Raw genomic sequence first — 25,047 nt, 5'->3', positions numbered from 1 at the left:
TATCACTTGAAACTTATCATGAGTCATCATGATCAAACTCAGTTGGTTGAGTCTTGTTAAATTTGGACAACTAGGTCCAAACTCCATGTTCTGATGCTCAGATTAAGAGGCTAATATTTTTGTTGGATTCCTCTTTCTGAGAGGTGTAAAATCCATATAAAAATAGTCTTAATCCGATGAGCAGAACTTATATTGTGAATTTATTATTCTTAATAAATTATATGTGCAAGGTCAGCCAGTTTTGTAATGTAGGCTCACATGCCCAACAGATGTGTCACACACCCTCATTGATGGATATATATACAGGAAAAGTTGGAGAGAATTTTATCACAACTCAACTCACATCTTCCTCTCTCATCTTAGAGAGTACGAGCTACCTGGAGGACGAATTTCAGCCACACGTGGGAAGGACGAAGAGGACAGACCGTACGGATTTTCTGCTGCTAGGGTTTCTGCTGCTAGGGTTTCGCAGAAAGTTTGACCAGCGTTGACTTTGGTCAACGCTTGGTCCAATCAAGCTGAAAATTGGTGGAAAGTTCGATTTTTGAAGGCCATACTATCTGGCACAAAAATCGAGGTCAAAGGGTTGACTGTTTTGCTGCTGCGTTGACTTTTAGCTTGCTGTCCCTGCGTTGAGTTTTCAGGACAGCGTTGACTTTTGTAGAATTGACTTGGGTTGACTCATCTACTAGTTGGAGGGTTGTTGTGACACATCTGGGCTGGCTGACCAAAGAAGACTTTGCTGGTTGAAGCATCCTGTTGACCGCCGAAACGAACACACACATTTTTCCTGTTTCTGATTTGTCTTCTGTAAGATCTGCTTATATGTTCTATCTGCATTTTGCTTAACTACTTGTATGATTGCTGTGAGAAAAGTGAAATTGCTCCTAGCATAGAACATCTACAAAATTAACATGGTATCAGAGCTGAGGTGAAGACAAACTCTATCTATAGCAATCATCATCGAAGGAAATGGGTGACAAGCTGACTAGGAGACAGTCATTCCACAAGGCATTCAACGTATCTGTTTCGTTGTCATATGGAAGCGCCGCTGTACAATCTTAACGCTGTTCCGCAGGCACTTATACGCTATGCACAACAATGAAGAATATATGTATATATGTTGTCACGAATATATCTAACGCAGTCTATACACAGTGAAAGGAGGGAGACCTTACGCCGTTAATAAATGAAGGCATCTACGCAGAAACCCTACACGATGTTCATGTTATATATATACACGCTGTTCAAGTATACGCTGTTCTTTGTGGATCCGCTGTCTTTATACATTGTTCTGCGCTGGTCATACAATTCATGGAGAGCATTCATACGTTGTCTTGAAGCCCACACACACAGTCAACAGAACAATTATGAACTAGCACTCACACGTTGTCCCATATGCATCAATACGCTGTTCATGAGAAATATATTCCCGGTCAATGGAACACAGCATGGCACATCAACATAGCAACCCGCAGAGATATATACACGCTGTTCAAAGCAAATATATTACGCTGTTCTTAGTGGATGCAGACACGCTGTTCAAAGCAAATGTTATACGCTCATACAGTCAAGGGTGAAGGCCACAATCAACGTGAAGGCTGTGGTAAAGGAGCCGCACATAACGTTGTTCATGATTCACGGTCAATGGAATGTTGCCAATAGCACACAACAATGGCAATAGATATTGCATATTAATACGCAGTTCACGTTGGATGTGATATGGTTCATATATGCAGTTCATAAAAGATGTGATACAGTGGACATAATTCACTATTTAGGGAATACGCTGATGCTGTACATTGATACGCAGATCAGTGAATAAGCTGTTCCTTTCACGCAAGACAGTCTCATGATAAATCTGCTCTGTCGTCATATGGAAGAGCCGCAGCCATTGTATGCTGATCATGAGGAGAACGCAATACATAAGGAGTTATAATACGCATATGGGAATAAATGCCACGCAGTTATAATACGCTGGTTATGAAGACAGTCCATACAGTTATGAAGACTTAATCCAACGCAGTTCATGAAGACATTTGGACGCTGTTCATGAATATGTTGTTCTTAGAAATATTTATACGCAGTCAAAAGTCAAGAAGATCCGCATCTAGGGTTCAACGCATCAGAATCCGGGCTAGTATACTCTCAGGATAGCTATGATCTGAATATTTAAATGATAAAGCGAAGTTTCTATCTCATTCTGGGCATACCTCTCGGATAAATGAAGCAACAGGAACTTCTGTGGAAAAGCCGCAGTCAAATGCAGCATTGCCAATGAATCCTTATACGCAACAAGACGCACTCATGGATGGAAACTTTATATGCAGTCGTGGAAACATTTATACACAGGTCCTAGGATCTAGCTGCTATAATAATGTCTAGCTACAGTCGAAGAGATCTGGCCCTAATGGAAACCTGTAGCTGTCAAAAGGAATACCAATACGCTGTGTGAAGGTGTCAGGAGACAATTAACACAGCAAATCCTATATGAAGCAAATAATGGGATTGCGTGGAGGATTCTATAGCTTAGCTGCTCTGCTAGGCTGCAAGCCATAGCAAGCAGCTAAGGCTGATATCAACAAAAGCAAATTGTTGTAGATTGATGAAGCAACGAGAAGGCAAAGGCAGCAGCACGATGGGCAGCACTATGAGATCATGTGCATGGGCAGCACAATGATACATGGACCAGGGGTAGCAGCGTAATGATGATGCACATTAGCGAGGGCAGCAACATGATGATAATCATGATTAGTACAGCATGGTGCAGTATGCAGTGGGGCATTAAGAGGGAGTCTACCACTGCATATACTCCTGAGCAGAATGGTGTTGCTGAACGCAAGAATAGGACTATTGTGGAAGCTGCCCGTGCCATGCTATGTGACTAGGGTCTACCAAAGTTTCTGTGGGGAGAAGCTGCAAATACTGCTGTGTACATTCAAAACCGATGCCCTCATTCCGCTTTGGACTCCAAAACTCCCGAAGAGGTTTTCTCTGGTAAGAAACCTGATGTCTCACATTTTAGAATTTTTGGATGTCCTGTCTATTTTCATGTGCCGAAAGAAAAGAGAAGTAAGCTGGATGCTACTGGGAAGAAAGGAATGTTTGTGGGCTACAGTGAGACTTCTAAGGCATATAGAGTCTATGTACCTGGTCAAAGGGAAGTAGAGATAAGCCATGATGTCACTTTTGACGAAGATGCTTCCCTGAAGAAAGTAGTAGATCTTCCTAGATCTGAAGAAAATCATGAAGAAAGATCTGGAAATCTGGAAGAACCCCAGGATGAGACTATGTCTGATGTTGAAGGGCCAATGGACCCTATTGATCCTTCCCCTTCTCTAGGAAAGAGGCCATCATGGCTCAGGGACACCCTCGAAGATGCTAAGGGTCATGCTGCCCCAAGGGGGACATTCCGAGAAAGCAAGAAGCTGTGTAGATACCAAGGGTATCTAGCTGCCATGAGTACTATTCTACAATCTGAACCTGGATCTTTTGAGGAAGCCATCAAGCATCAAGTCTGGAAGGATGCTATGCATGAAGAATATGAGGCTATTATGAAGAATGATGTCTGGGATGTGGTCCCGAGACCGAAGGACAAATCTGTTGTCACCGCTAAATGGCTCTACAAGATTAAACATGGATCTGATGGGAGTGCTGAAAAGTTTAAGGCAAGATTTGTTGCCCGTGGCTTCTCTCAAAAGGAAGGAATTGACTATGACGATATATTTGCACCTATGGCACGATATACCACCATCCGATCCATCATAGCCCTTGCTGCTACGCAAGGATGGAGTCTTCATCAGATGGATGTCAAGACCGCTTTTCTGCATGGTGCAATAAAGGAAGAGGTGTATGTAGAACAACCTTGAAGTTCAAGATCAAGACACTTATGTCTGCAGGTTGAAGAAAACCCTCTATGGGTTGAAGCAAGCACCCAGAGCTTGGTATGAGAGGATGGATAGTTACTTGATGAAGCTGGGCTTCACTCGAAGCAATGCTGATCCAAACCTTTACTTCAAGGTTGTGGAAGGAAAGCCTCTCATTCTAGTACTGTATGTGGACGACCTCTTCCTGACAGGTGATGACCCTCTCATTCACCAATGTAAGAGGGAGCTTGCTGCCGAGTTCGAGATGAAAGACCTAGGACTGATGCACTATTTCCTAGGCCTGGAGGTCTGGCAGAGACCTGGAGAGATTTTCCTTTCTCAAGGAAAATATATTGTGAAGCTTCTAGAAAGACTTGGGATGGTGGACTGTAAGTCCGTGTCGACACCAATGGAACTCAACTTTAAGAAGTTGAGTGGCAGCGCTGCAGGGCCTATCTTGGCCAATCCTACTGAGTATCGTCAACTCATAGGAGCTTTGATGTTCTTAGTGAACACCCGTCCGGACATATGTTTTGCAGTGAATACTTTGAGTCAACAGATGGTTGAGCCTCATCATTTTCACTGGGTTGGTGCCAAGAATCTTTTGAGATATCTTCGGGGCACGATAAACCATGGGCTGAGATACACTGCCGAGAGTGTGATACTCCGTGGATATACTGATGCCGATTGGGCTGGCAGTGTGGTGGATCGTAAGAGCACATCTGGATGCTGTTTCAATCTTGGTTCTGCTTCGATCTCATGGATGAGCAGGAAGCAGAAGTCGGTGGCTTTGAGCACCGCGGAGGCCGAATACATTGCTGCTAGTATGGCCTGTTGTGAAACAGTTTGGTTGAGGAAGCTCTTTAGTGAGCTGTTCCAACATGTGCTAGATACCACTGTGATACTCTGTGATAAACAGAGTGGGATTCGTATGACTGAGAATCCTGTGTTCCACGACCGATCCAAGCATATTGATATCAGGTACCACTTTATCCGGGATATGGTACAGCGAGGCGCCGTAAGGCTCGATCATATAGGAACTGATGAGCAGGTCGCGGATATTCTCACTAAGCCCCTGGGGAAGGTCAAGTTCCTAACCTTCCGTGAGAGTCTTGGTGTCGTGGAAAGACCCTATGATGTGGGTCCTGTTGGACGATGAGCTCTGGGAGCTCTGAGGGGCTTTGGGGATAGCTTCTCGGAGCTATAAGCACTCATAATGCTTTTGCCCCACCCTTGTGATTATTGAGCTGGTTCGCCACTCATTTATCTGTGCCCCGTATGCATCCTACCCATTGAGTTCAGGGCTCATGGGAAGTACCTCTCATTTGGCCAATGAGGTGTGGAAAAGCTAGAGACTATTAGCAAAGACTGATGGACGCATCAGAGATTGCCGTACTCTCTATCTAGGATGGCATGGTCCAACCACTTGATTTGGGATCAAGATTTGTGAGGTCTGGGACCTCTGGACTGACTATGTCAGTCGGGGAATGATGTCTTTGTGATTGACCCACTTCTGTTCTGAAATAAAGAAGCCAGCAAAGCAAGTTTCGGCGGGATGACTCACGATGTTGATTGCACTAATAAATGGAGTTCTCCCTAGTTGAGAGGGAGTGTTAAATTTGGACAACTAGGTCCAAACTCCATGTTCTGATGCTCAGATTAAGAGGCTAATATTTTTGTTGGATTCCTCTTTCTGAGAGGTGTAAAATCCATATAAAAATAGTCTTAATCCGATGAGCAGAACTTATATTGTGAATTTATTATTCTTAATAAATTATATGTGCAAGGTCAGCCAGTTTTGTAATGTAGGCTCACATGCCCAACAGATGTGTCACACACCCTCATTGATGGATATATATACAGGAAAAGTTGGAGAGAATTTTATCACAACTCAACTCACATCTTCCTCTCTCATCTTAGAGAGTACGAGCTACCTGGAGGACGAATTTCAGCCACGCGTGGGAAGGACGAAGAGGACAGATCGTACGGATTTTCTGCTGCTAGGGTTTCTGCTGCTAGGGTTTCGCAGAAAGTTTGACCAGCGTTGACTTTGGTCAACGCTTGGTCCAATCAAGCTGAAAATTGGTGGAAAGTTCGATTTTTGAAGGCCATACTATCTGGCACAAAAATCGAGGTCAAAGGGTTGACTATTTTGCTGCTGCGTTGACTTTTAGCTTGCTGTCCCTGCGTTGAGTTTTCAGGACAGCGTTGACTTTTGTAGAATTGACTTGGGTTGACTCATCTACTGGTTGGAGGGTTGTTGTGACACATCTGGGCTGGCTGACCAAAGAAGACTTTGCTGGTTGAAGCATCCTGTTGACCGCCGAAACGAACACACACATTTTTCCTGTTTCTGATTTGTCTTCTGTAAGATCTGCTTATATGTTCTATCTGCATTTTGCTTAACTACTTGTATGATTGCTGTGAGAAAAGTGAAATTGCTCCTAGCATAGAACATCTACAAAATTAACAAGTCTCGACTCCCAAACTTTGTGGTCACAAACTTCTCTTTTGGTTCAGTGACTTGAGTCTCAAACTTCTGAAGGTATTTTGCCCTAATATGCCCTATTATTTCATTTGGTGCTCCACATGGCTTTACATGGCCTCCTATCCCAGCCAAGTGTTGCTTGAACCTGTTAACCCCCTCCTTGAATGGATTTTTGGCAATATTTGCAGATCATTTTGCCATCAATCATATCACAATGAGCCCATGCAGTATCTCTGGCTTTTGGAGGCATGATGACTACCTGGAAATGCAAACTAGCTTCCTTAGCCTCCTCTTGAAGATGGCAACTCCATTGACAGCTACACACTATCTCCAAAATAGCTCCAACTCCAACTCCAAGATGACTACTTCAGCTGCACAAAAACTCATCACTCTCCAAGCTCACAAACAAACTCACAAACACTCACAAACACTCCAAATCAGTTGTGTGAGACAAATGAGAGTGAGAGGGGCCTCTTAAAGGCTTGGAGAGGGTGTTTTTGGAGGGAAAACACCCTTAGTTCCCCCCCAAAACCCCTAAAACACAATCAGAATTCTGCTTTTTTAACTTTACGGTGGGCGTGTCTCTAACCGACTGGTTTAGGACGGAACTGACCGGCTTGATAAAAAACCAACCGGTTCTGTCCTAAACCGGCTGGTTAGGGCAAAAAAAAGGAGAAATGGGCTAATGAATCGAGTTTTTTGGCCGGTTTAAACCAGAGGGCTTGCTAACTGGCCGGTTAGACCGGTAACCTGTTTTTAAAACTATGCCTAAGATTAGCCTAAAACTATCAATAGGATGAGTTTATCTCCATCTAATGAAAAAACAGATCTTACCATTTATCAACACAACATAGGAAAGCTCGTAGTCAATACATACCACGAATCAATGAACATGGAACACCTTGAATTTCACCACAAAGTCTTTATTATGATAGAAAAAGTGGTTCTTAGCGGGACAATAGTTTACATGAATGCTTTAGCAGCAATTTTGTAGCCAGAAATCAGATGGCTAGAGACTCAAATGACTCTAATTTATAGCTAAATCCTCCAAGTGAAAAATAACAACTAGTTTGCTTGATCCTTGTCAAAATAATCTCCGTCATCGAAAAATACTTTATCATATTTTAATCTTTGCTGTTGAATTTTTATTTTAGAGGAATTTTCTAATTTATCATTTAGTTCGATTTTTATTAGTTCAAAATTAATTTTGAGCTAGTTTCCTAAAGAATTTGACTTTGACTTAACCACCAAGGTCCAAGGGTCGAATTTTTCTTGAAATATCCAATATTCCCTTGGTGGAGGATCTCCAAGAATAAATTCTTTTAAGACCCATGATATTTTCACTTGGAGAATTTAATTTTCTTAAGACATTTTTAATTTAACACTAAATTAATTAATTTTCTGGTTTAGGATTTAATTTTATTTTGCCAGAAAAATTAATAATTGACACTTGAAGGGATTTAATGCTTTTTCCACCCTCTAATATTTTAACAATGGTGTCTAAGTATGAGGGACCATGCATTAAAATATTTTTTACAAAAGAATTTTTGAAACCCTCAAAGGGGGAATACCCGTTCGACTTAGACCCTCAAATTACATACTCAATTTGCGACACAATATGATCTAGTAGACCAAGTGATTTGTAATAAAATAATTTAGCCAACTAGCTTAAATTATTCCCAAATCACTTTTACATAAGGCTCGACTAGAACACTAGGACTCACTTAAGACTTTAACGAAGAATTCCACCCTCACTTTGAGGTGAGGTTGGAGGGAAAAACTCTGCTAACCATCCATGTTTAGAAACACAAATGAATTAGTGAGACGAAAAACCTCCTAGGATAAAACTCTCGCCAAAATAATAAGCTTACCTAGGTTGTTACATACATTCACGGTCTTACTAGCATCATTTACATTACATAACTTGCAGAATGGGTTTACAACGACACATGAATTGTTGATAGATGATCTGATCGTGTTGAAAAAATTGGTACTCCCACTTCCTTCGAACTTTGACAGAAGCTGTGCAATAGGTCACAGGGCCATTGAAGAAGCTTAATGGAGTCCAATGTGTGCCAAAATGAATAAATGATCTCCAAACACAGTGATCAAAGGGTTGGCCCCTTGATATCCAAGCAAACAAATCGTGGTGTCCACAAGTGGCTAATGGGTGCACAAAACATTCTCATAGGTCTCTAGGTGGACCATAATGCTTGTATACTATATGTAAGGGCAACAAATGTCATTATGACCCTCTGGAGGGATTGGACCCCGTATAGGGAGACCAAACCCCAAATGAAGACCCACTTGCAATCTTGTATAATATCCAATGCATCCCCTCACCTTCCAGTACAACCAATCATTAGTGCATTTGAGTAAATGAGCTTACAAATCATAGAACCAGGTGGACACTTCATAGTGGCATGCCCTTCCACAGTGGGCTTTAGAATGTACTAGTGTCTCTAAGTTCAAGAAGAAGGTTAACCAATGACACTATTAGGTGGTTTCAACCTTTAAGGGGGTGACATGTCCATGGTATGTCCATCAGATGGTAGGTGGCATGTGATATAATGGTGGAATGGAGTGGGGCATCAGGGGGAAGGCTCCAAGCCACATGCCACATTACAAAGGTAGCTATAATGAGGTAAGCTCACACTTGGGTATATGAATGTAGGAGGGAGAAACCATGGTACATGAGTTACCCTGACCATTGTTTTTCACCCTTCTTCTTCCTTTTATTGTTTTTTCTATTATAATTGCTTGGGGCTCGAGGGGATGAGAGCATGATGTGTAAGGTATAGCAATGGGTACCCCCTTAAGGTGGGGAAGTTCATTGCCCACCAGGGGTTGGGACAATCATGGGTTCCTTAATGATGAAAGGGGTCAGTATGAGGGACCCTAAGAACTAGGGTGATGGCCATAATGATAGGGGTATAGCTCATGTTTTGCTTTTGCCCACGTGCTAAATGTGTATGTCCCGACCATATTTTGCATTTTATGGTACATTTCCTGTTGAGATTGGCCAAATTATGCTTTTTCTTTTTCTTTAGCTGCATCAACCTCTTAGGCATCGTTTCAGGCCCGACCCAAAGTGTGGACAAGGGAAGGGGAAGGCTAACTCCTTGTGGATCCGATGGGAAAATGTGGACCTGGATGGGAAATATGGTGAATGGGGTTATAATGAGTGGAAGGGAGTGATGTGTATGGTGTCGGGAAGCGAGACCACGCACGCGATGATCTAGGGCTTGCAACAAAATTTTTGGTAGGTGATTTTTGGGAATCTGAGGGTCCACACATCAAGCGTAGAGTCTAGGCTACCTATGCTCCAATTTTGGTGGGCATCCACCCAAGTTTTATCCATAAAATCTCTTGCCCTAGGTGCCACTCTAAGAGGGAAAACCTAGGCTTTTCTCTCTCATCTTGGGGACTTCTTTGAGGGTTGTATGAGCTTAGTATTCATTGGAATAAATCATAAGAATCCTTTTCTCCTCCCTTGGCTTGACCTAGCGAGTACCTTGGAAGTATTTCTTCCCACGCTTATTTATAAAACCCTAGGTCTAGTGCAAGTCTTTCTTAGGTCTCTGAAAGAGAGCGAAGAGCCTTTCAGAAGTGTTAAATGATCACATAGAGCTTCTTTGAGAGGTCCTACCTCATATCTTAGAGTCTTGACCTTAGGAATACCTAATACTATTGTCATACCTAAAACCCTTGGTCTTGATCTCCTCCTTGGCCTTTCTTGGAGAGCATTTAGCTTCCTTCAAGAATTGAGCCATTGATGTGTCTCTCCTTGAGTAGTTCTTGTGGAATCATACTATACCCAAATCATTGATCTATTCATTCTTTGTGATTCCCTTCCTTCTTGGACTCCTCCCATCGGTGAAAGTCCGTAAAGAAAAGGGATACTGAATGAGGTGACAACGGGTCTTTGTCCCATTGTTGTCACTTGGTGGGAAAAATACCCATTCGAGAAAGCCTCTCGGTGGGAAAATGGCATGGGATAGAAGTAAGCAAGTAGGAATCATGTAAGTGTGTCAACACATCAAAGAGCCAAATACATAAGGGCAAAGGAGAAAGCCCAATACAAATCTAAAAGATCAAAGGGTGACTTTGAACATGACACCACCAGCCCACATATAAGAAGAATTGCATCAACATCCACCCATGGTAGTGGAGATGGAGCCACAGGGACAAACATTTCTTTAAGGCTAAAGTAATATCAAAATTCCTTGATCAAGGGTGTAGGGATGATGTGGATGCAAATGTTTTCTAGTTTCTCTTTGCATGTGGGATACCATTCAATGTTCTTCGCTCACCTTATTGGCATGAAATGGTTTCCATTGTCAATGATGCCCCTAAAGGATATAAGAGCCCTGCATATGACAAAGCTAAAACCGTGGGACTTGATCGTGAGCAAGCTAAAATATCAAATGCTTTGGGTAAATTCACAAATGCTTGGAATGAATATGGGGCATCCATTGTATCTGATGGGTGGACAAATGTAAAAGGAAAACCATTGATAAATGTTCTTGGTGTGTTTGCTATTGGTGCAGCATCCTTTTGTCACATGATTACTCAAAAAAGTTCAAGACCGCCATCAACATTGCACAATGATTAATTCAAACAATTGAAAGTATTGGGCCATACAATGACATCCAAGTCATCACTGATAATACTTCTAAATGTAAGGCAGTGGGAGCAATCATTGAGGATAAATACCCCAACATATTTTGGTCTGTGTTTGGTTCACACAATGAACATTTTGATGCATGACATTATTAAGATCAACGAATCTCAATATAGATGGATTGGTGAATTGTACAAAAGAGGCAAGAAAATTTATTACTAGTCATAGCAATACCCATGGGCTTTTCTATAGTTACTCGAGGTTGGAGCTATTGAAGCTTGGGAAGACTAGATTTGCTAGCTATTACCTCACCTTCACACACTTTTTGAAGGTAAGAGAGTTATTGGCTAGCATAGTATCAAGTCCACATTGTCAGGTATTAAGGACAGGGATGCAACCATACTTGACGGGGAAGATTTTTAAGAGGTGGAGGACACCGCTCTTGATGGTCACTTTTGGGCAAGTGTGAGGGATTTTTTGCAATACACCATGCCCATTTATAACATGAATCGTTTTGCAGATTCAGATGCACTAGTGATTGGGGAGGTGTATGAGCAGATGGATAAGATGTTGGGACAAATAAAAGATATTGTTCAGCTGAAAGATCCCATCTTATATGATCATATTCACAAATATGTGTGTTGACAATGGGATAAACTTAATGTTCCACTACATGCCTTGGCGTATATCGTTATGCCAAAATACTACTCTCCATCATGGTTGGGCAAGCTTGCACCTGAGGGTGGGGTTAGGACGAAATCCCATACAGATCCAGAGGTACAAGTTGGGTATATAGTAGCATTAGACAAGATGGTCCCTGACAGGGGGGAGTGTGCTAGATTGCATTGAGAACTAGGCATATACTTCAGTCAAACCAGAGTGTTTGGTTCTTTGCATGCAATCGAAGATAGGGACTAAATGGATGTTGTTGAATGGTGGAACATGCATGGCTCCAAGGGACCTTTGGCAAAAGTGGCAGTAAAAGTCTTTCACAGGTCGTTAATACTTCTTCTGTAGAGAGGTGTTGGAGCATATATAGCTTCATCCATAATGTGAGAAGAATCTGCCTCAATGAAAACTGAGCGGAAAGCTTGGTTTTTATGGACTACAACGTGAGGTTGTTGACACATTTGAGCAGGCTCATGCTAATAGATGATTTATGACCTTGGGCAACAACCCAAAGGAGGATAATTTGGAGGATGGAGCTATACATTTAGAAGAATTGGAAGTAGAGCTTTTGAAAGATGCTGATGTAACAGTAGCCATGCCACCCGCATGATCCACTAGCAAGTGCTCAAGTTGCATAGGCAACAACTTTGCCTTTTCCGCCACCTCCATCTGCAACATTGCGTGGAGGTCATGTGCCTTCTGGTTTTTGACGTGGTCGTCCCACTATGCAGAAGGAGACTCCCATTCTCATAGATCATGAGAAAAGAAATTAGAAGTTTCTTGTGGAAAGAAGAAATTTTAGAGTATAGATTTACATGTCTTTTCTAGTTTGTACTTTGTAGCACTCTTTATAATTGTTGACTCTTTCATATTTATGATTGTATTTTTTGTAAACAATATATGCCAATTAAAGTTTGATTTTGTAGTTGGCATTTATAACTCATTGGTAATGAATTATGAGTATGATGCTTCATGAAACATTTCATTTCATGTTTGAAACTTTGATATTCTTTGTGATAATTTGGTTACTAGTAATGTTTACAAGTACAACTTTAGTAATGACAAATGTTATATATTGAGTTTTGGAACTTTGAAACTTTAAGGTTGATGAGAATCGAGATGTTGCAACTTGTGGACCTGTGGTTGATGAAGTGTAACTTATTAACTATTAGATGAATGATGTTATATGGTTTAATTCATGTTTTTAAGTTTTTTATCTCTAATTCATCATTCTACATGCTTTTGTTGACATATATGGATCAAAATATATATAAATATATATTATATAAAATTTGCTTCCAAAATCGTTGTTGACCCTAGAGCTTTTGAAAATGTCGCTCCCTGCTCTTGCTTCCCGCTTCCACTCCCATTCCCAAGCAACCTTGGTTTATGGTATATCTTTTATTAGATCCATTGAATCTGGACAAGCCCATTATAGTATTAATTGTGTTGGAGAAAACATTTGATGGTCTTGGATGTGATAATGCTTGCAGAGGGGATGTAATAGTGGTTAATTTTACATTACTTCTATCATTTTGTAGTGCTTGCACTTTGGGATGCGTCTTTACCAATTATGGGTTTATATAGATCCAAGGGAAGGATGGATCTAGTAACATAGCTTTGAAGCCTATGTTGGACAACCTACCCTTCATGGAGCGGAAGCCACTTCCAAACTTTGTGTTCAAAAGAAGATTGTTATTTCTAGATGCACTAGTACCTCCTTAGCTAATGGGCCATAAGATCCATCTCACCCCACCTTGTTCAAGTGAGGGACAATGTTAGATGTGTGTGTTCTCATAACAAATAGATTCTTGGTCACATAGATGTTATGTGGCTTCTGATTCATTGATCTGTAACCCCTATATATTGGTTTTAACCCATGAAATTGCATTTTGAAATGACAGTTCTTCGGATTCATGTGACAGAGGGAATCTAACACAAAATTGTTCAAACTAGTGAGCTTTTGGGCCCCATTGAGAGCATGCTAGGTGTGCCATTGCTTGTGATTATGATTCCACATGTCCTTCCAGAAAAAGAGACCTTTCCTTCCCAATTTGTTTCCAGAACACATAAGTGCAAGGCCATATTGACATTTGGGTGGTAAGGGCATTAAAATTGGTAGTGATGCCAAACCCTAGACATCTTTGGGGCCCTCAAATTGCCAAGTAAGAAAACCAAAAACAATCTGCCAGGCAATCCACATTCTCTTGAGTGGGTTAGAATCTAAAGTTTAATAGCCTGACCCTTCTGAATTGTGTGATAGCTGAAAGGGACCTTTAATACTTTCAATATGCTGACCCTACTAAGTCCAATACCAAATAAAACTTTCCAAGGAGCATCCCTCTCCAATATACGAACTACCTATTTGCAACAATAACCACCACTTGTGGTCTTATGTAGGGGTGTTCGAACCCCCTTGGTCCCATGATAATGTGTATACACCCCCATTGAGAAATCGGGAGGCTTTGCAATTTAAGTTAGATTTCTCTTTCCTTGATAACTGCTTGTGAAATTTGTTGGCTTCTTATTAATTTAATTATGTTTCTTCTTCATCAAACAATTATCAAGCCTACAAAACATGAAGATTCAAGAAAAACAATAATCACAAGATATAGGTTCCAAGCTAGGCAAAACCTAGAAAAATTCTCTTCTTATAGAATCAGGTCAAAGTGAGATATCCAAGACCCATGATTGTTGAAGAAAGTGTAACTAGGTTCAGTCTTCATAAATGTAATTTTGATCTTTGTACTTGTAAAGAAAAAGAAATATTATTTATGTTATTTATAGCAATGAGTTTCTTGCTCATTGATTAGGTCAAGCACATATTTAAGTGCTTCTAGGAAGTCAAAGATTCAATTTATTTATTAAATACCCTTATGGGCTTGTTACACTATGTGATAATATGTATTAAGAGTCATAAGAAGACCTCCAAGCAAAGTCATAAGCCTCCTCCAAGCATTGGAATCATCAAAAGAAGTGATTTGAATTATATAGAGAAAGTCGAATTCAAGTCTTCATGTTGGCCTCAAGTCGGCCTAAAAGAAGGAGACAACCTCCTATATAAGGAGCCATTCGACCTCCTCATAGTATTATCATATCACCTCTGAAATCAGCGAGAAAGAGGACGAGTAAAGGGTACAAAAAAGTCAAGGAAAGAGGTCTCCATGTGCAGTGAAGAAGGAAGTAAAGAGAGTTTTTGGTAACTGTTCTAGGGCTAATTGCAGTCACACATGCGAAGGCAAGAAGGCTATTCTGATGTCATTTCAAGCTCTCCTATTGCAGTCATAAAGGAAAAGTGTTTGGGCTAGAAAAGAGTGCCTATAAGGCCTCTCATTCAAGCGATAAAGAAGGCTACACAAGCGAAAGAAGAAGAAGGATTCTAACATAGTTTTTGTGAAGGTACCCCCTCACACGTGCGAAGAATTAGGGCTTTATTATTGCTGCTCTAAGTCTGCAATCCTCGTGAAGAAAAGAAGGCCCGGTTGAGACGTGACAAGTTCATCTTCATGAGTTAGAAAGGCTCCATCTCAAGCGAAGGAAGAAAAAGGACAAGGATCACTCTAGGGCATACAATCTAGGGTTTCTACAGTTGCTGGAAGAAGAAGAACAAAGTGCTAGAAGGAGGAAGACGAAGTGCCGGAAGAGGGAGGACGAAGTGTTGCAAGAGGAAGTGATCTTGAAAGGGCTTGACTTGTGCTTGGAGGATCTTCTTGTCAAGGGTCTAGGGTTTGGCATTGATCAATAGAAGCTTCAATTAGAGAAATTTACGAAAGGGTTTTCCTCTCTAAGAGAGAGGTTTTTCCCTGGCAGAGAGCCAACATCTTGTGTTCTTGTTTCTTGTGATTTGGTATCAGTTTGATGAAGTAAACACACACACTAATAATAATAAGAAGAAGATCAAGCTAATAAAGATAAATTGGAAAAGTGCTTCACGAATTGTTATCAAGTTTAGAAGAATCCTACTATACATAACTGCCCTTGATTCTTCAACAATGACTACAGAAAAATTCCAGCCCTATAGATGCCAAGTGAAACCCTTATTCTTCACAGCAAATCCATCAGCAAGAGACCAGCAACAAGATATGTACCAAGGCAAAACTTCCACAAACTCAAGCTCAAGAAGAAACCCTTTCTTTCAGACATCAGCCCTCCTCATCTTCGCTATTCTTCTCTGCGACATTTCAGACCAACTCATGAGAATTGCTTGTGTGCAAATGAGGTCAACTCACCCTCTATTTATACTGTCCAGAGGGGTGCGAATAGACGTGTCTTCTGGGGCAGGGCCGACTTGACAGGTAGGCCAACTTGGCATCTAGATGGGTTTTTGACCCAAATTACATATTTAAAAATTCTTTTTCCTTTTTCTTTACAATAAGTCCAAATAGGACTTTGACTCTTTGACATCAAATCTTAGAAGCATGAAGAACATGCCTAACTAAAGAAATAATAATTTCTTGAGCATGAAACCCATGCTTGAAAAATAAGTTTTTCGTTTTCTTCCTTTTCTTTTACATAAAATATACAATGATATAAGTACAAGGATTATTATGAAGACCAAACCTAGTTACATTTTCTAATAACCCCAAGTCACTAAAGGGATTCCTTTTGTTCCCCTTGCTTTCTCCAAAGAAAACTTCGGAACTATACTCCAAGTTCCAACGACCGGTATGCTGCTTGAGAAGGAAAAGTACAGGATGAATAACTGTGTGCTGCTGCTAAAATCCGTTCAGCAATTGTAACCTACCCTGCAAGAGGATGATCAAGATGATTCCAAATTTGAAGCTTCCTTCCTAGCTATGTTTCACTTTTCCACTAATCAGCAAGTGAAATCTTCAGAGGAAAAGGGATTCCCATATAGCGAGATAATCTCTCCTGGTTTAATAACTTCCATTTCTAAAAATACTTAAGCTTTAAACAACTAAAGGGTTTGCTTGCAATGAGTACGTTGATATAGTTGCTTTAGATGGCAAGTACTCATTCTAGTGTACAATATATAATATGCATTTTTGAATGTTCTAGCTATATGAGTAGACATTGACAAGTTCCACCTTATCTCTACAATTAACAGGCTAGCCACTAGAGAGAATTAGGTTAATCTTGAGTGTATCTCTCTTCATGTAACATTGGTGTGACATGTGTGCATATAGCATAAGTAGGATGCAACATGGCATTAATGAAGATGATTTCTGTACATTTAAGAGACATCTACCTTGTACGTTCATTCAGAGTAGAGAATACTATCTTCTGTTCTCCCAGCAAGTTCATGGTGCTTCTGGGACCACTAAAGGAGTTGTGTTCAGTTCTCAAAGCACATATTTCTCCATCTCTGATCAGATCTGTTTGTCACTGCCAAAACTTGATTGCTTGCCGTCATGTTCAATGTAACTAACTAGTCTTTATCACTTGCTGCTATGCTGTTGTTACATGTTTTTAATATGCCTGTTACTGTAGCCCTTTGATCTGACTTACTCAACTTTTTAATGGACTGCCAAAATATTAGTGTGCACCAGTGAATGCTTTGTTGTTTCTACTAAAACAGATGTGTTATTGTCATTCTGGAGTATTTTGGAAACACATGAAATCAACCTACTCTATGTTTCTGCTTCTTATTGTTTGAGCATGTTTGGTTAGAAGTTATAAGCAATAGATGACAATTTAATATTTAGTGATTATCTTTGCTTTTCATTAGCATTTGCCTAGGGCACCCTGACTGTAGAGTAATTTAACTCTCTATTTGTTATGAGCCCTACGAAATATAAGTAGCACATACTTCCACAGAAATTAGAAACAAGTACCAAAATTTATTAAAGTAATTTGTTTGTGTAAACTTCAAAGTCAAAGTTTTCAACTGTTAAAATGTTAACGTCAAAGGTGTTCCTATTTTTGTTTCTGAATAAAATCTGTGTTACAGGTCCTGGTAAATAATATGATTACAGCAGGTGAGGGCCGGGAGGCGGCATTTGCAGCTGCTGTGTTGGGGGATAATACTCTGATGGAAAAGGCTTGGCAGGAGACGGGGATGTATGCAGAGGCAGTGCTGCATGCCCATGTATGTTCCATTTGTGATGCATTTTTCTAGTGAATCATATTCATCACATAGTTTGTTTCTACTTATATTCAAATAAATGTTTTATTGGTATCATGATTACGATTTTCAGCATATGCAGAAGATCCTCATGGATGCAAGGATGTAATTTAATGGTGATTTTTTTGCAGTATTTTGTGATTGTGTAGATCCTAAAATAACTTTCTAATGTGATTTGCATGCCACTACCCAGGCACATGGTCGGCCATCACTGAAGAATTTGCTGGAATTGTGGAACAAGTCACTACAAAAAGAAATTGAGCATACATCAACTAAACCTAGATCAACAAACTCTGCAAATGCAGATCTGGCTGGTTTGGAAAGGGAACCAACATTACAGAGCTTGAATGACGTGAAGAGGCATCCATTGATTCAAATTGTCCCTCCAGGCATGATGGCTTCATCAGTAAACATACCATCTAATCCGAAGCCCAATGCAGTGGTACAAAATGGTCAACAATCAAGCAAACCTCTGCTGTTGGAAGCACCTCCAACCACTCCTGCTGTAAGTGTGTCTACACCTCTGAGTGTGACTCCACCTGCGAGTATGGCTGCAACTACAAGTGCAAATCTACCTGTAAGTATGGCTCCGACTGCAAGTGCCAATCCACCTGTAAGTATGGCTCCAACTGCAAGTGCAAATCCACCAGTAAGTATGGCTCCAACTGCCAGTGCAAATCCACTTGTAAGTATAGATCCAATCACGAGTGCAAATCCACTTGTAAGTATAGATCCAACCGGGAGTGCAAATCCACTTGTAAGTATAGATCCAATCGGGAGTGCAAATCCACTTGTAAGTATAGATCCAATTGCAAGTGCAGACCCACCTGTAAGTCTCACACCACTAGAAAGTTCAACTCCACCTGGACTGGCAGACCTGTTGTCTCAGCTGTCTGTTTAAAGTTAACTGGTTATAGGATGCCCAATTTTTTTTCGATTAGTGTTCTATATTGCAGTACTGTGATTTATCCCAGGTTTTGTGAGGACCCACCAGTATTAAAAGTTGGCTATAATTTTTTTGCCTATTGTACATTATGTATTTCTTAGAGTATTTTATTGCTCTTGGAAACCATGTGCTTTCGAGAGAAAAATGTCTCCATTGATCAGATTAGGTCATTTATTGAATAATGATTTGTATTTGCATGTTCTTTTCATATTATTTGGATCCTGATGGAATTGATTATTTTGTACACTAGGAAGCACAACAGGTAATGGTACTGCTATGTACTTTAGAGCATTTTTCCTTAAATGATGAAAAATTCTTCATATTCGTATAAGGTATTTGTCCAATAAAAGCTTTTAGCAATAAAATGCATAGATGAACTCTTGATGATATATGTTACCGAAAACAACACTGCAAATCCTGGAAACCTGTTCCTGTATTTTGAAAACTGACCCTCGTACCAAACACCTCTAAACTATGGCTGAAATATTGCAGTTGGTGTTTCAAATTTTTGAAATGCCCCATCGGCTGTTTAAGTTGGTGTTTTGGCTGTTTCACTGGCATATCAGTCATTTCAGTCAGTATATTGCTCAAAAAGGAAAAAGAAACATAAAAAAGAATGCCAAACCCAATTTCTTGCAAATCAAGTCATAGATAGAGGCTTGGGCCTCCCTTAATGATAAATCTTCTTTCGGTTTTGTTTCCATATTTGAAATCATGAATGGTTTTCTGAAATTTTGTCTCCTGGTTATTTTTTGTGTGTGTGTATGTCTTTCTTATATTCTAGCCACATCAATCCTAATATTCTAAAAATCACTATATCTATATATGTGCACCTTAGATTCCAAGTTTTAGCAAAATACATTCAAAGTCATGTAAGTAGTTATAACTTCAGGCAATGTAGCATCTTATTTCCTGTAGGGGTTTTGTTGTGATAGGTTGGATCTGTACATTTTTTTTTTGGTCAAAAAACAAGGTTTATATTATCATAGCAGAAAAGCCAGCAAATACATCACCACTGCACCACCAAAATATATCACCACTGCAACAAGATACAGTGTCATAGGCTTAAGAGCTAGCACGGGCCTTGCTCTGAACAGTAAGAAGCCTGAGAAGAAGCCAAGATAGCTGGTGTCATTGGTTATTGCCGACACAAAAGGAGCAAAAAATGCAACCCACTTAAGGGAGCGAGGGTGGGATGGGGGGTTGGAGGGGAAACGCAGGAGGAGAAGCAAAGAATGCAACTCGCTTGTGCGTGTGATAGTCTATGTGTTCCACCCGAGTCTCCAGGGTGTGGAGATGGTCGTTTGTGTGCCGGAGTTGCTACCGAAGACCTTCTATGGAGTCCAGGATCTCAGTCTGCATATGTTGGAGGTCATTGATATAAGCCACCAGTTCATTCCTATCATCATATTTCTGTTCCCTCAGCGTTTCCATGCTGAGTTGGATGTTGTTTAGTTGGTTTGCGATGGACTCCAAGGTGCCTAGAGCTTCGATGTGGCCTGGGGAGCGGCCTAGGGACATGGCAATGTCCGCATCAGAGTGACGACTATCGGTTGACTCAGAGTTCGAACCAGGCCCTCCATGGTGTTGGCGCTCGTCCATCTGTGGGCCGACACCCCCTCTTCGGGCACGTCCTCGTTGTCGAGGCATACAACCAACACCACCACTACCAGTAGCACCACCATGGGGAGGGTGTTGTCTGCCCTGTGAAACTCACCTCACAATTCTAAATTGAACAAGCTAAAATGAAATTCCACTTACAATTCCAGAGCTGAAGAGCGACGACCATCACCGTATCCGTAACTTGCAAAGGAGTAGGGATGCACGTCGTTGGTCCTGGGGTCTGTAGTGAACGAGCTGCTCCAGAGAAGGCACCAGAAGCTGTTCTTCCAAACAAACTAACGCTCCAATGGAGCTTCCGTGAACCAGAGATATAGCCAAACCAAGAAGAGCTTAGTGGCTGCTCCCAACTCACACTCTCTAGCCTGAAGCGATATGAACTTTCACGCTAGATAGATAATTCTTCCCTCGGATCCCATGGCCAAGCTTTCTGCAGGTGCCAATTCTCCTCCCAACCACATTTGACGTTCCCGCCCTACACTTTTGCCCCAAGCCACAGCTTGAGCCAGGATGCAAACAACCCACAACTCTTCCTCTCCCAACACTCTCTCCTCATCACCCAACGCTTGCTAATGGCCACCCTCTTGGCTTTGAGCTGCATTAAGTAGTGCTCGCGAGGAGTGGGGTATGGGTCTCGACGACCCTTCAATTCTTTCACGTGGCACGTGAAGGCCCCTCTGGCTCCACAATCCAATGCGCCGTAAAGTGGCCCTCACCATTATCAGCCCCATCGAGGAAGGTTGGATCTGTACATTAGTACAATGAGTTGGTGAAGCTTTTTTCAAATGAGGTACCTTAATCGGTGTAGAAATCGTTTTAGTGATATTCGTAGTGCAAATCATTATGTGATGATATTCTAATATCATACCTAGTTTTGTAATTACGTTAATGGACAACGGATACATGATTCTTACAATCTCCAAGTTCCTTAGAGACCACCCAAGGATGACTTTTTAAAACTAAATTTCGATTTCGATGAAGCAGACAATGGAAAACCTTGGAGAGACATTGGTTGATGAGGTCATAAGGATAAAAGAAGGTATGATATTATATATCTTTCACAAATTCATTGGAAGAGGTTAGGTTGATGTGGAGGTCCTTGATATCCTCAATTGAAAAGCAGTGACTAATGATTAGTTTATTAAAGGGATTATGGCTTGGATCAAACAAGATTTTGACCCAACTGTATATTACTTTTCAAACCACAGAAATGGCTAACAAAGTCACTAATTGGATAATCGATTAAGGCTTGATAGGAGAGGAGACATGAAACCCATAGAAATGATTAAACCCAAAACGTAAAATTGCATAATGAATAAAAATCAAGAGCACATTAGATTTGTGTGGTCACAATTTAGCTTTAAGATATGATCAATGAAAAAATGATAAATGTCTTTGATGCCAAATGTGGTCAAACCAATTGAGACACATGTCGAGGTGTGGTCTTTAACCCTAGCTATCAAGGGTTTGATTCCTCTTAGCGTTTGGTAAATCTAAAGTTAAGATGGATTTAGGTCGGTTCTAGTCATGAGCATGTGTGTGTGTGTGTGTGCGAGATGAATTTGATCATTTAAAATTTACGAAGTATCATTTATAATATAGATATAGTATCAATAAGGTCACTTTAAAAGTTTCACATGAGTATGCTAAATAGTAATGAAGTGGCAATGTTGAATGATGTAAAATGTGAATAGTAAGAAAGTAATAGGATGCATATACTCAATAAAGAAATAAATTACATTGTGATAAAACTCAATCTTTCTTCAATTTTTCTTAAAGTCTTAACTACAAGTTTTTCCATCTTTTCATATCATTCATATGAAAAAGGAGGTTGGAATCAAAAGACCATTTTAACTTTTAAATCAATACATTGTAGTAAATTCTATACATTTCCCTTCTTGCTTTCTAATATTAATAGTAGTTTTCTTCAGTGTTAATCTTTGTGACTTATGGATTGTCAATTCCCAAGTGAATTTCAATGGAATTTGTTTTTATATTAGTAGTAGCTTTTCTTCAATGTTAATCTTTGTGGCTTATCATTTTTCAATCTCGAAGTAAATTTCAATGGAATTTGTTTCTTGTTACCCCATTCATAGGTGTAATATGAAGAATTGAAGGGAATTATTCATCCCATGGAATCCCCACGTAATTATCAAATCTTACTAAAACAAATGTGTGGTTTTGGGGGTAAAATTTCTAGGGTTATACACAATTTTATCTACAACTCCATGAGCACCATTGATGAGTTCTACATTAGTCCATATGTTTGATATAAGCATCACCCTAGCTCCAATTGCAATAAGTAAATTATGTTCCACGGATTCCTCATTTATCTCCATTTAATAATTGCTTCTCACTGTTGTAACAAGCCTCACTGTAATGTGAAAATCTTTGTATCTTAAAGAACACTTATTATAATTATGTACATTATCTTTTGTTGCAAACTAATATATGGCTGTAATGAACAAGGTTCGTATACTCAGAGGAGTGCTCTGATACCAATGTAACAGACAAAGTTTGTACCTTGTAATAATCTCCAGAATATTTCGAAGACAAAGACATCTATTTTAGGACAAATAATCGTATATAAGAATATTTGAATACAAGTGAGATGATTACAAACAAGGGTCCCATATATATATATATATATATATATATATATATATACCCTTTCACGAATAGCCATGTCCTTAGATATGCCTCTTTGATACTAATCACTAGTTAATGTACTAATTAATCATTACTATATTTACATTATTTCTATATAAATTATATTCATAACATTGTCTTCCTTTTCAAAATGCTTTGTCCTCAAAACTTATTGCTGATAAGTCATATCATCTGTTTCTTTGTCTTTTGTATCTTTCCCCATTCTTTGAATCGTCATCTTCGTTGATACAGGATGATGGAATCCTTTGAGTGATAAACATAATTGTCACACTAAGAAAGGATTTGGTCATCCTAAATCAGTCTTTTGTGGAATCTTTCGGTTACTGGAAACTTGTGATGAATTGTTATCACTGGATTGAATTGTGGACATTTCAATATTCTTTGGAACATAAGTTTATTGTTTATGTTCTGAGTGATACAAATACGTACACTGATTGACATGGCTACTCTTGTGATTCAAATGTCTATAAAGAATTCTAGTGATTCAATTTTCCCTTATCTTGTTTGTGTCATTTCCTTGATTTACTTTAAGTATTTGATTTCCTTTAGCAATGAAAGTTGCATGGTTAATTTCTGGATATTCACTCGAAATTTTCGTTGCTTGAACTACTACTTTTGAGTACATCTTTACTACAACTGGTTTGTCCTCTTATTGATTTGTGATATTGATTGGATTGGTATTTGTTCCTTTCTCTTCAACTTGAATTTTTTCATTTGAAGATTTCGATGCTTCCTTCTCAATAAGGTGTTGTACCTTGTTTTCCAATTATGTCTTGTCCTTTTTAAGCTTTTTAATTTGCGTTAGTAATTTTTCACTATGATCTTTAAGCTGTGAAACTTATTTATTCTTGTCAGTGGTGATTTTGTCAACTTCCATTTTCATATTTTGTTTTGCTTTTTGACTTTCTTTAAGAATTACTTTTGAGATATCTTGTATGTCTTCTTGTGTCGTTGAATTTGGCTTCAATGTGACATCTTGTAGTGTTATTTTTGTCTTTTTGTATGAAAATATCAAAACCTTATTTTTTGTGTTTAGGATGAAGGACCCTAGAGTTGTCATCTAGGGGGAGCCCAAAATAATATCACCTTGATCGTTCCATAGGGTTTGAACAAAGAATAGTGATGTAAATGCATAATCTCCAATGTTTTTTGTTAAGAGAATCTAATCTTTTGATTATATTTGACTCAAGAATCACTAATTGGTTTGTGATTTTAGGGTTTATATAATTTTTTCCTTCGGTCGATGAAATAGAAATAGTGACATTTTTCCTTGCAAGAGTCCCCAATTTTAAATAACATGGGGGCACAACTAAATAAGGTTTATGAAAATCTTCCTTTTGTTATTTCCAAATTAGACTCTCTTGTGTTTTATCGAGGTGAGATTAGGGTTTTGAAGGTACCCCTTTCCTAATCTTTATATATATATATATATATATTTTTTATTTTTTTTTCTTTTAATAAACCTTCGAAATAGGTAAACCTTTATTTTTTTATTATAAAAGATTATATATTCTCAACAACGTTGAATAAAATACCCTTTTATCTTTTAATAATTTTGTTTGTAATTGCTTTCTATTAAACTTTGGAATGCACTCTTTTTATACTCTCACTTAAGTAGAGTATCCTTTTTTGTCTAACCCTTTTTATACTCTAAAAAAAATAATACCAAGGAATTATCCTCTATTTAATTTCCTCTTTTTAAAAGTCATGAATACTGTTATAAAGAGGGGTGACTGTACAAATGAGTCACATCGAAATTTTATTGTAAGACACATCGCATGGAATTTCTCTCATACGACTATAACTTCCTTTTAATCCTCGTAATTATGATCATGTATTCGACGATTGTTAATGGAAACCTGATAATGGACAACAGGGTTGGCTTCTCTGTAACTAATTTTCAATTAATTTCCCCTTTCTCTTTGGGTGGATGAATAGGGGTCGGTGCTACAGCATTTGCTCTCGAGTGGCAACAGTTGCTAGAGAGTCGGAGAGTCGATGTTTGTTTTTATCTTTTTCTTTTTTCTTTAGTTGCAGTAGTGTAGCCAGGGTAGTGGCGAAAGAAGGCCACAACAAAGA

General features: G+C 39.4%; 1 protein-coding gene across 1 annotated transcript in view; it reads left to right on the top strand.

Annotated features, from left to right (window-relative positions):
- The window catches only part of LOC149220653 (Transducin/WD40 repeat-like superfamily protein), a 303,099-nt gene extending 284,213 nt beyond the window's left edge, over nucleotides 1-18,886 (top strand). Inside the window, exons 21-22 of the mRNA XM_089384847.1 lie at nucleotides 17,559-17,696; nucleotides 17,926-18,886. Coding sequence (XP_089240973.1) covers nucleotides 17,559-17,696; nucleotides 17,926-18,633 — 846 coding nt within the window. The 3' untranslated portion in view covers nucleotides 18,634-18,886. The remainder of the gene's footprint in view (nucleotides 1-17,558; nucleotides 17,697-17,925) is intronic.
- The last annotated feature ends 6,161 nt before the right edge of the window (nucleotides 18,887-25,047 follow it).

The sequence above is a fragment of the Pinus tabuliformis genome, chromosome Q (genome assembly GCF_031772625.1).
Source record: "Pinus tabuliformis cultivar Carrire ecotype Pingquan chromosome Q, CPIR1, whole genome shotgun sequence".
NCBI classification, from domain to species: domain Eukaryota; kingdom Viridiplantae; phylum Streptophyta; class Pinopsida; order Pinales; family Pinaceae; genus Pinus; species Pinus tabuliformis.
The sequence above is the reverse complement of the archived record's forward strand: the minus strand, read 5'-3'. Positions and strand labels throughout refer to the sequence as shown.